The sequence below is a fragment of the Oryx dammah genome, unplaced genomic scaffold (assembly GCF_014754425.2).
Source record: "Oryx dammah isolate SB20612 unplaced genomic scaffold, SCBI_Odam_1.1 HiC_scaffold_17, whole genome shotgun sequence".
In the NCBI taxonomy this organism is placed as follows: domain Eukaryota; kingdom Metazoa; phylum Chordata; class Mammalia; order Artiodactyla; family Bovidae; genus Oryx; species Oryx dammah.
In genome coordinates, this window is record NW_024070201.1 from 41,921,857 (window position 1) to 41,934,238 (window position 12,382).

General features: G+C 37.0%; 1 protein-coding gene and 1 non-coding gene across 3 annotated transcripts in view; one reads left to right on the plus strand and one right to left on the minus strand.

Moving 5' to 3' along the window:
* SBF2 (SET binding factor 2) overlaps positions 1-12,382 on the plus strand; it is a 488,940-nt gene that overhangs the window by 280,416 nt on the left and 196,142 nt on the right. For both annotated transcript variants that reach the window (XM_040258399.1, XM_040258400.1), the window contains exon 13: positions 2,471-2,569. In XM_040258399.1, the coding sequence (XP_040114333.1) occupies positions 2,471-2,569 (99 nt within the window). The remainder of the gene's footprint in view (positions 1-2,470; positions 2,570-12,382) is intronic.
* Positions 1,097-1,168, minus strand: TRNAC-ACA. Its single transcript has one exon. It is a non-coding gene; the product is annotated as a tRNA-Cys (tRNA).

Sequence of the window (12,382 nt, forward strand, 5' to 3'; positions counted from 1 at the left end):
TCTTTTGCTTTCAGTCTTTCCCAGCATCAGGGTCTTTTCCAGTCAGTTGGCTCTTCAAGTGATATGGCCAAAGTATTGGAGCTTCAGCCTCAGCAACAGTCCTTCCAATGCATATTCAGGGTTGATTTCATTTGGAATTGACTGGTTTGATCTCCTTGCAGTCCAAGCAACTTTCATGAGTTCTCCAACACCACAGTTAAAAAGCATCAATTCTTCAGGGCTTAGCCTTCTTTATGGTCCAACTCTCACATCTATACGTGACTACTGGAAAAACCGTAGCTTTGACTATATGGACCTTTGTTGCTGCTGGTGGTTTTATTTCATACAGAGAAGTTAAATCTTTGTTTAGAGAAGGGTCTTTTATTCTCTGTAAAGATAGTTAAGTGAAGTCAGAATAAAAGAAAAGGTACATGCTTTAGTTCTGAGTATGGTGATCTACACCAAATGCTTTACTTAATAATAACAGAAAACATGTGAAGATCTCGGAGAGAGTGCCCTAAGGTGGACAGTTTTTTCTGATCACTTATTGATCTCTGATTCTCTAATACGACTGATCATTGATTACCTAATACTAACATATATCACCCTTTAGATATTGAACTAAGTAATTGATACATAATGATTTATGTGGATGAATTAGGTGTTCCCCAAGGTCCTTTCTAGCACCTACATTTTAATAGTCTCAAGCATTTGAAATAGTAACTTGGGTTTATGTACCCTTTTTCTTTCTGTACAAATTCCTTTAGTAATACTCTCTCGCAGCTTCATCACAACTAATAACTCAGATCGATTACTTCCAGAAAACTTGCTTGCTAGCTTGCCACAGACTCTATTTTTATAAGTGCTTCCCTTGCCCAGAGTGCTCTCTTTCTCCTTTTTTGTCCGTTTTTCATACTCTGCTCATATCTCACCACCTCCTACAGACTTACCCCAAGTAGATGACTCTGAAAGCCACTAGTCAGCATTAAGCTGTATTTTATGTCTCTAACTTTACTTTTTGTGACCCCATGGACTGTAGCCTGCCTGGCTCCTCTATCCATGGGATTCTCCAGGCAAGAGTACTGGAGTGGGTTGCCATTTCCTTCTCCAGGGGATCTTCCCAACCCAGGGATCGAACCTGGGCCTCCCGCACTGTAGGCAGATGCTTTACCATCTGAGCCACCAGGGAAATCCAACAACTTTATATGACAACTTATCTTTTATTATGTACATTTATATACACAACAGATGCATATATATATATATATATATATGCATATATATGAAGAACATATATATATATATGTTCTTCAGATTAAAAACAATAATACTGCAAGGATCTGTTCAAGACCCCTAGTAGACTAATTCCTGTTAGTCTCCCCTTAGTGTTCATCTACTTCTGTGTTCAGTCTACAGTGATGATTTTTAATGTCTTATTGATGTTATTACTTGAAAGCCAGTTACTCACATATATACTTCTGTTAAGGGCCTAGAAGAGATGAGACCTCAGACCTAAGTAATTTCTTCTTCTACTCTCTTTGGCCACTTAATTGGCTTGCAGGGGAATGTACTTTTAGGAAAATTGCATTTGCTCTTGCCTTGTTTTCATTTGGCTGAGGGCAGCCTGCCACACACAAGGCTTATGGAGGTTTGAGCAGTTTTGAGCACCGTCTATTGTCTTATCCACAGACACCCATCAAATAGACCTGTTAGAAGGGAAGAAGCATTGGACTTTGGCAATCCTTCTGAATGCTGGCCTACAATAGGTGGAGTCATAGTTTTATATGTCTGTCTGCTCCCATGAATCTATTAGTTGCTCGAATGAAAATCCCTATATTATACCCTTTAAAAAAAATCCATCTATTTACTTCCTCCTCATACCTCATTTTTTCCTGTCAGTACTCTTTGCTCCACTCCAAGTGTACACAATAACATGGTTCTTCCAGTCAATTAGTTGGTAAGGAAATGGATCAGAGGTTCTATAACTTGAGAACTAGAAGGAGCCTTAAGGTCATCTTGTTCTTACATCTTATTTTAGAGATGAAAAAATTGCAGCTCAGGAGTCTTAGTGACTTGTTTCAAATCACGCTGTTAGCAGAACTAGGACTAGAGTGACCCAATTTGAACATTTAGTTCATATTTTGTGAGTTAGGGAAATGTTTGGAGACTTTCTGACTGTCTGAAATTCTCTGAGTGAGAGAATTCTTTGAATGAGGCCTAGAGAATGAGAGAATCTCATTGAGTTCCAAAAATAATGACTTTCCCAAGAAAAAACAGGACCCTGAATCATCAGAGAGACCACCAGAATATCCAAGGACTTGATTAACTCTAGAATAGAACTGAAACCCAGTAAAAGTATAAAATACTTTGTTTTAATAATAATATGCATATTGTATGCTTTTTAGTTTTCAAATTGTATGAAATCATCACATGGTTTGCTAATTCAGCATATTTTAGAGTTGATGCTTTATCATTTGATTCTTTTTCCAAGGTGGTAGCTTTTGAAGTAGAGCGAATTAAAGTTGAAGAAAATAACCCAATGAAGATGATAAAGCATGTCAGAGAACTTGCTGAGCAACTATTTAAAAATGTACGTAAGTATATTTATTTAGATAGTCATTAATTTTAAAAGTATTAATAAAGTATTTTCTTTGAAAAATTCAAAAGCTTCATATTCCTAGTAATGATCTTTTTTGATCTGATTTAAAACCGTTGAGACTATGAGTTCCAAAATATTAAAGTTGGTACTGTGCATCAAAATAGACCTCATTTTTCAAAGTGATTTTCCTGTCAGTTGATATGTTATGAAAACATATTAGTCCCAGTTTTCCAGTTTATCACTTGCCTTCATTGTGATTTTCATTTAGGTCTCTTCTTCTTAAGAGCATATTGAATATTTTTGAGATGTAAAGATTAGACTCATGGAGACCAGAACTACCTGAGACTGATTTGACCGATGTATTCGCTTTAGCTTGGTACAGTGACTGTCCATTGTATCGTGAAAAACTTTGAGGTGCATTGCTTTGAATATACACTAGTGAAAAGCTTAAAGAAAGAAAACTGTCAAGTGCTATGCAAACTCAAGGGTGAAAGTATTTCCTGATGAAGAAACACAGTAAGTTAAAGATTGGAATGTGTTAAAGTCTGTATTTGGATACCAGGAGAGAGGAGAACTTAAGATGCACATAGAAAAGTGGATATTGGCTAATGATTACTAGTTATTTCTCCTGCATGCGAAGATTTTCAGAGTTAAATCTTTTTACTAAAGAAAGGAAAATAAGTGAGAAGTATTGTCTTCCAGTGTAAAGTTGAGGGGAGATGTATCTTAAAGAAAATATAGTTAAGAAGGATTTGGGGTCAGTATCCTAGTATTGCTTCAGTTCAGTTCAGTTGCTCAGTCATGTCCAACTCTGTGGCCCCATGAACCACAGCACGCCAGGCCTCCCTGTCCATCACCAACTCCCAGAGTCCACCCAAACCTATGTCCATCGAGTCGGTGATGCCATCCAACCATCTCATCTTCTGTCGTCCCCTTCTCCTCCTGCCCTCAATCTTTCCCAGCATCAGGGTCTTTTCCAAGGAGTCAGCTCTTCTCATGAGGTGGCCAGCGTATTGGAATTTCAGCTTCAACATCAGTCCTTCCAGTGAACACCCAGGACTGATCTCCTTTAGGATGGACTGGTTGGATCTCCTTGCAGTCCAAGAGACTCTCAAGAGTCTTCTCCAACACCACAGTTCCAAAGCATCAATTCTTTAGCACTCAGCTTTCTTTATAGTCTAACTCTCACATCCATACATGACTACTGGAAAACCATAGCCTTGACTAGACAGACCTTTGTTGGCAAAGTAATTTCTCTGCTTTTTAATATGCTGTCTAGGTTGGTCATAACTTTCCTTCCAAGGAGTAAACGTCTTTTAATTTCATGGCTGCAGTCACCATCTGCAGTGGTTTTGGAGCTGTTTCCCCATCTATTTTCCATGAAGTGATGGGACCAGTTACCATGATCTTCATTTTCTGAAAGTTGATAACTTTCAGCCAGCTTTTTCACTCTCCTCTTTCACTTTCATCAAGAGGCTCTTTAGTTCTTCTTCACTTTCTGCCATAAGGGTGGTGTCATCTGCATATCTGAGGTTATTGATATTTCTCCCAACAATCTTGATTCCAGCTTGTGCTTCCTCCAGCCCAGCGTTTCTCATGATGTACTCTGCATATAAGTTAAATAAGCAGGGTGACAGTATACAGCCTTGATGTATTCCTTTTCCTATTTGGAACCAGTCTGTTGTTCCATGTCCAGTTCTTAACTGCTGCTTCCTGACCTGCATACAGGTTTCTCAAGAGGCAGATCAGGTGGTGTGGTATTCCCATCTCTTGAAGAATTTTCCACAGTTTATTGTGATCCATCCACACAGTCAAAGGCTTTGGCATAGTCAATAAAGTAGAAATAGATGATTTTCTGGAACTCTCTTGCTTTTTCGATGATCCAGTGGATGTTGGTAATTTGATCTCTGGTTCCTCTGCCTTTTCTAAAACCAGCTTGGGAACGCATGTACACCCGTGGTGGATTCATTAAAAAATAAATAAATAAATAATTTTTATAAATAAATAAATAAATAAAACCAGCTTGAACATCTGGAAGTTCACGGTTCACATATTGCTGAAGCCTGGCTTGGAGAATTTTAAGCATTACTTTACTAGCGTGTGGTATTGCTTAATTAACTTCGTATTTGAATAGGTGGGTCTTTTTGGTTGTTGGGTCATCATTAATCAGTGGGTTGTAACATCTTTTCAAAATCTAAGAACCAGTTGAATAAAAGCAGGATACTAAACTGTGTTTCTCTATTTCATGATTATTCAGTTATTTATGAATTTTATTTCTGAAGTTATTTTGAAACTTATCCCTTGGACTGATATCCTAAATTGCACATTTGTAATTGTGTCCAATGTGATAAAACTGTTTCTTGTTCAATATGCTAAAACTTTAAAAAGAGTTCTATCAGAAGGAAAACTTGTGTTCTATGCTCGTCTTTGCCATTTACGGTAACTTTATAGAACTAATGTATAGGGTGATCACGTGAGAAAATTATGTTGACCTATTGTAGTAAAAACAAATATTGAGTGTTTAGCACATCGTACCAGGTATGGGATTAAGCACTTTACATACATTATCTCTAATCTTTACAATGTAAGATAGGTGTCTTTATCCCCATTTAACTGGGAATAACTGATTCATGATCCTGTGGTTATTAAATTGTTATTAAGTGATTAAATCCAGATTTTTTAAACTCAGGAATTTTCATCTCTACAATACCTAAGACTATGTTCTTTCACTCCCACTAGACTGACTCATCTCCAGTTGGACAAATAGTGGTACTTCCAATGGTTGACTTTATACTTTTTTCTTTATAAAGCTCTTTAATGTATTTTCTCATTTCATCTTGTAAATAGCTCTTTGAGATAGAGCAGAAATCGATATGTTAGGAAATTGAAGATTAGAAAGTTTTTTCTTTGCTCACTGCTGCTGCTGCTGCTGCTAAGTCACTTCAGTCGTGTCCAGCTCTGTGTGACCCCATAGACGGCAGCCCATCAGGCTCTCCCGTCCCTGGGATTCTCCAGGCAAGAACACTGGAGTGGGTTGCCATTTCCTCCAATGCAGAAAAGTGAAAAGTGAAAGTGAAGTCGCTCAGTCTGTGTCCAACTCTTAGCGACCCCATGGACTGCAGCCCACCAGGCTCCTCCGTCCATGGGATTTTCCAGGCAAGAGTACTGGAGTGGGGTGCCATTGCCTTCTCCAGGCACATACTAGTTCCAGGCATTTTCTAGGTACAAGATTCCACTAATATCCTTGAGAAGAGGATACACGTATATGATGAATGAGTATTTGAGAATATCCCGGTGGACTGTCAGCAGACTTTATGAGATTCCTTTTAGTTCTGTGATTCTAAAGTTCATGATGGTCCTAACATTCCTAAAATAAATACTTAAAGTTAAAAAGCAGTCACGATGGTAAAGTTACTTTCTTGGATTGTACAGGAAGCTGAGGGGAGGGAGGAAGGATGGTCTCAATGCAAGGAAAATAATCCAGATGGTTCTATTTTTAACTAGTCATTTTTTTAAAAATCATCACACTTCTAAAATTCCCTTTTGGTAAGCAAAAGCCAACCACATAATTTGACTGTTTCCTTATTATTGGTTTAGAATTGAAACCTGGTTATTCCACTCAGTTGTTTGTAAATACTTTGTAGCACTGAAATCTGGTATGTGTATCTAGCCTCTCTCTCCTACTTCCCTTTGAAGTACCTCAGATATGAACCTTAATTGTTCACTTTCTTATCACTACTCCTTTATTGTGCTATTCAGAGAGCAGGAATGTGAGTAGATGTGAGTAGGATGAATTGCTGGGTTTAGCTGCTCTTTTAACTTTCTGGAGCTTCCTAAATAATTAAAAGTTTCTGATGAGTTTGGGAGGTGAAAGAGGAGGTGGAATAAAGAAGGAAAACAAATAAATCCATTAGCAAATGTATAAGTGTTCCAAAGTTATACCATGAACATTTTCATTGGCCATATACTGGTACAGTTTTTCTTTCCAGGCCCAGTTGATAATACTGACTGCTTATTTTGGTTTTCAGAATGTTTGATGTCTGCATATTTGTCATCTTTGCTGACAGCATATTTAACTCCTGCACTGCTCTTTCTCTATGAGTCTTAGTATACATTTATAATAATCAACTAGCTGAATGTAAAATGAGAATATTAAAATAATCCAGAACAAGAACTTTATAAGCATTGATTCCAAGGCATCAAGAAATCAATTGGACATGTGTTTTGCTGTTTTACATAGTGCAGTTTTTCTCATTTGTTTTGCATCTGTGGTAGTACATAATCATTTGCTAGATTGTGTAACTTGTCTGTTTTCTTGAAAATTAAAGGAAAAATGAGAGGACTTGGACTTTCTTATAATATGAGATTTCTATTTGTGTTTAATAGGTATTTCATTGCCCAGCACTGAAACAAATAAGTTTGAAAATTCTAATGAGAAAAGAAAGCCCAAATGCAGGAATAGTCATTCTAAATCAATTAGGTCTGTTTCCTTTACATTTCTGCAGAAAGTTAATTTCACTACTAGGCACATTTGATCTAAACTGATGATATTTGTACTCTTTGCCAACGGTGAATAAAGGGATTTCTTATTGTTGTTTTTATAGGAAAGAAGTAAAATATTGCAATCATCTTTCATCTTAAAGTTAAAACATAAACACTTAAATTGTCATGATAAAATGAGGCCCTCAACCCAAAGCATAAAAATCAAATTCGTTCTTCCATCCTATTTAGTTTGTTCATTTTTAAATCAGATCTACTGTGACATAATTTACATATAGTAAAATTTACTGTTTTTAAAGTACAATAGGTAGATTGTGACAAATGAATCTAGTTATGCAATCACCACAACACTAAGGGCATCGAACATTTCTGTCTTCCCCCAGATTTTGTTAATACTCCGATATAGTCACATCCTTGTCTCACTTCAGACTCTTGACAACTGATCTGTTTTCTGTCTCTGTAGTTAGTTTTTGCCTTTTTAATAGTATCATTATGTAGTTTTTTTAGTTTGGTTTCTCTTTGCATAAGGCATTTCACACTCATTCCTGTCACTGCGTGAATCAGTTAGTCCCTTTTATTGTTGAGCACTATTCCATTGTATGGCTAATCAAAGTTTTATTTATCTGTTAAGCAAATGAAGGAAAATTTTGGCAGTTGTGAGTAAAACCACCCTAAACATGTTCAAAGATTTTTGTTGTTCAATCACGAAGCCATGTCCAGCTATTTGCAACCCCATGGACTGTAGCATGCCAGGCTTTCCTGTCCTTCAGTATCTCCCAGAGTTTGCTCAAACTCATGTCCTTTGAGTCAGTGATGGCTATCCAACCAACTTATCTTCTGTCACTCCCTTCTCCTCCTACCCTCAATCTTTCCCAGCATCAGGGTCTTTATCAGTCAGTCAGCTCTTTGCATCAGGTAGCCAAAGTATTGGACTCCAGATTATTGGAGCTTCAGCATCAGTCCTTCCAATGAATATTCAGAGTTGATTTCCTTTAGGATTGACTGGTTTGATCTCCTTGCTGTCCAAGGAACTCTCAAGAGTCTTCTCCAGAACCATAATTCAAAAGCATCAATTCTTTGTTCACCCTTCTTTCTGGTACAACTCTCACATCTATACATGACTACTGGAAAAATCTTACCCTTGACTCTCAGACTATTGTTAGCAAAGTGATGTCTTTGCTTTTTAATATGCTGTCTAGCTTGTCATAGCTTTTCATCCAAGGAGCAAGCGTATTTTAATTTCATGGCTGCACTCACCATCTACAGTGATTCTGGAGCCCAAGCAAATAAAATCTGCCACTGTTTCCACTTATCCTCATCTAGTTGCCATAAAGTGATGGGACCAGATGCCATGATCTTAATTTTTGAATGTTGGTTTTAAGCCAGCTTTTTCACTCTTCTCTTTGAGCCTTATCAATATGCTCTTTAGTTCCTCTTTGCTTTCTGCCATTAGGGTGATATCATCTGCATATCTGAAATTGTTGATATTTCTCCTGGCAATTTTGATTCCAGCTTGTGAGTCATCATGCCTGGCTTTTTGCATGATGTACTCTACATATAAGTTAAATAAGCAGGGTGATAATACACAGTCTTGATGTACTTCTCTCTCAATTTTGAACCACTCCATTGTTCCATATCCTGTTCTAACTTGCTTTTTGACCTGCATACAGGTATGACCTGCATACCTGCTGTCTCAGGAAGCAGGTAAGGTGGTCTGCTATTCCACCTCTTTAAGAATTTTCCACAGTTTGTTGTGATCTATGAGTCAAAGGCTTTAGCATAGTCCATGAAGCAGAAGTAGATATTTTTCTGGAATTCTCTTGCTTTTTCTATGATCCAGCTGATGTTGGTGATTTGATCTCTGGTTCCTCTGCCTTTTCTAAATCCAGCTTGTACATCTGGAAGTTCTCAGTTCACATACTATTAAAGCCTAGCTTGAAATATTTTGAGCATGACCTTGCTAGCTGTGAAATGAATGCAATCCTGTGGTAGTTTGAACATTCTTTGGCATTGCCTTTCTTTGGGATTGGATTGAAAATTGACCTTTTCCGGTCCTGTGGCCACTGCTGGGTTTTCCAAATTTGCTGGCATATTGAGTGCAGCACTTTTACAGCAGCATCTTTTAGGATTTGAAATAGCTCAGCTGGAATTCCATCACCTTCACCAACTTTGTTCTCAGTAATGCTTCATAAGGCCCACTTGACTTCACACCTCACTCTAGGTGAGAGTGACCACATCATTGTGTTTCTCCTGGGCAGTTTAAGACTTTTTTTGTACAGTTCTTTTGTGTATTCTTGCCACCTCTCCTTAATCTTTTCTACTTCTGTTAGGTGCTTGCCATTTCTGTCCTTTATTGTGCCCATCTTTTGCATGAAAAGTTCCCTTGGTATCTCCAGTTTCCTTGAGGAGATCTCTAGTCTTTCCCATTCTATCGTTTTCCTCTATTTCTTTTCATTGTTCATTTAAGAAAGCTCTCTTACCTCTCCTGTTATTCTTTGGAACTCTGCATTTAGTTGCTTGTATCTTTCCCTTTCTCCTTTACTTTTCACATCTCTTCTTTTCTCAGCTATTTGTAAAGTTTCCTCAGACAACCATTTTGCGTTCTTGGATTTCTTTTTCTTTGGGGTGGTTTTGGTCACAGCCTCCTATACAGTGTTATGAACTTCTGTCTATAGTTCTTCAGGCAGTCTGTCTACGAGATATAATCCCTTGAATCGATTTGTCACCTCCACTGTAAGATCATAAGGGATTTGATTTGGGTCATACCTGAATGGTCTCGTATTTTCCCTACTTTCTTTAAGTCTGAAGTTTTCAGTAAGGAGCTCATGATCTGAGACACAGTTAGCCCAGGTCTTGTTTTTGCTGACAGTATAGAGTTTCTCCATCTTTGGCTGCAAAGAATATAATCAATCTGACAGATTTTTATGTGAACATATTTATTTCTCTTGAGTGAGTAACTAGGAATAGATTGCTAGAAAAGTTGCAACAAGATGATAACTCTATAAAAAATTTCCAGACTGTTTTCTTAAGAATCTCTACAATTTTGCATTCCCAGCAGTAATATATGAGAGTTCTGTTTGCCTTGCATCTTCACCAACACTTGGTGTACTCAGTTGTTTTAATTTTAGCCATTTTAATAGGTTTTTAGTTTTATCTTTTATGGCCTTAATTTGCATGCCAGCAGCTGTGTGAGAGTATTAGATATCTTAGCTAGTCACTTGTGCTCTTTTGATATTTGTAAAAAGGATACATGTCTTAGAACATGCAGCCTCCATTCTAGAGTCATAAATAGAGCAGTTGTTCTAACAGGGGCAAACTGTTCCCCTAGAAATTTGGCAGTGTCTGGAGACATTTTTTGGTAGTCAAAACCAGAGAGTATACTACTGGCATATAGTTAATTAGAAGCCAACGATGCTTCTGAACATTTTACAATATACAAGACACCCGCTTTTCCCCACCCCTCACTGCCAAACAAGAATTATCTACCTCAAAATGTCGATAGTGTCAAGGTCAATAAACCTTGAATTAGGGCAGCCAGCACTTAAAATATTAAAGTCATACAACAGATTTCTTTGTATTAAGGATGAGCTATTAATTCTGTTCGGTGATCATTGAAAGGCCTGTGAGATGGAAAATTGAGGATGTTTCATTCTAGCAAATGTGTTCACAGTCAGGCAAGTCCAAAAAGTCCATTTTGTCAGTGTTTAACAATTCAGTCCAATGATAGTTTTGTTTTGGCTGTATTTGAATGGATTTTTGAGAATTTGTATAACAGCTCTAGATATGATTGGTGCACATTAAATAATTATTAAATACCTAAACTAATGGGAAACTTGGTAGCCTCTGATAGAGACACATTGATTTATCATTCATTGTTGAGACCAGTGTGGGAGAAGTTTTTTTCCCCAGTGTGCCTACTTTGAATTTCCAGTAGAGTTTGGGCCTTTTTGTTTTGTTCTGCTTTTATTTGAAATGCTTTCTCAGCCTTGTTTTCTGTAAGCCCTAGGCATATTCTCATTTAGTTTGCCAAAAGAAAAATCCGTGTTTCCAGACCAGATGGTTTATGTGTCAGTTTTTCAAGTCTGAGAAAATCATTGTACTTCCCATTAATAGAGTATTCTCAAAAAGCAGGATTACAGAGCTCACTTCTTGAAAATCATTATCCAACTTTAAAATTTCCTCTAAACAATAGTACATTTTGCCAACTTGTTGCTTTGGACAGAATTATGTTCACCTTAAGTATGTAGTTGTCTAAATCCTTAGTTATTACTTTATATTTGCACTTCTCGAAAATCAAAGATGACCATTTGCCTGTTTCTTTGTTCTATTGGAAAATAATTCATTTTCTTATTTCAACATGGTGATTAAACAATGAAATTTGTCTGCGGTTTTTAATGAGCTCAGTAGTCTTCAAGGGATTGTTCTAAATTCATTTGGAGTTATAAATAAGATCACATGTTTCCAAGAACATACAGAGTTCAACCAGCCTTAAAATGTCTCTCATTTCTGCTGTCTTCTCTGAAGTCATTATATGACCAAGCTGGGTGCGAGTTGGTGAATGTGGTCCTTTATAATTACCATACTGCCCGTTAGAGGGCAGCAGTGTACAGATACGGCAGCCAGAAAACCAAATTGTGTTATACTAGATCTTGGGGCATGAACCTTTCTTGAATTTTCTAAATACAGTTAAATATATTATTTTTCAGTAACTTTAACCCAAAATTTGAATTTTATGAAGACTATCTGTACAACTAAAGAATGTGAACTTCGTTTTAAAGTGATATTTGTTTTAGATGCTTATTGTTCTAAATTGTGCATGGATTTGGTTCTGAGAAGAAAAACACTATTAGTGACGAATAGCTATATCTTTTCTCTAATAAGCGATTTTTTTAAACCCTTATTGAATACTGTTGTTGTTAAAATATAAGTAGCTGGTGATATGATGGGAATATATGGGAATAGATGGATGATATGATGGAAAAAGAAGTGGGGTTTTAGTTTTAGAAGCTTGGTGTCATGCCATAGAATATGCAGTGATAACGTTTTTCAGATGAATATACTCTAGACTTTTGGAAAAGAGCTTTAGATTTATTCAGGGGAAATATGTGTGTGTGTGTTATAAAGCTTTCCTATAATAATTTGTTCCACTCTCACAAGAACCTTATGAAGTAGGTATTGTATTATTATCTTCCTTACAGATGAGGAAACTAAAACACAAGTAGGAAGAGAATTGATACTATACTAGGTCACACTACTAGTGAGTGGCTAAGTTAGGGTTTAATCTAGGCAGTCTGACATCAGAGA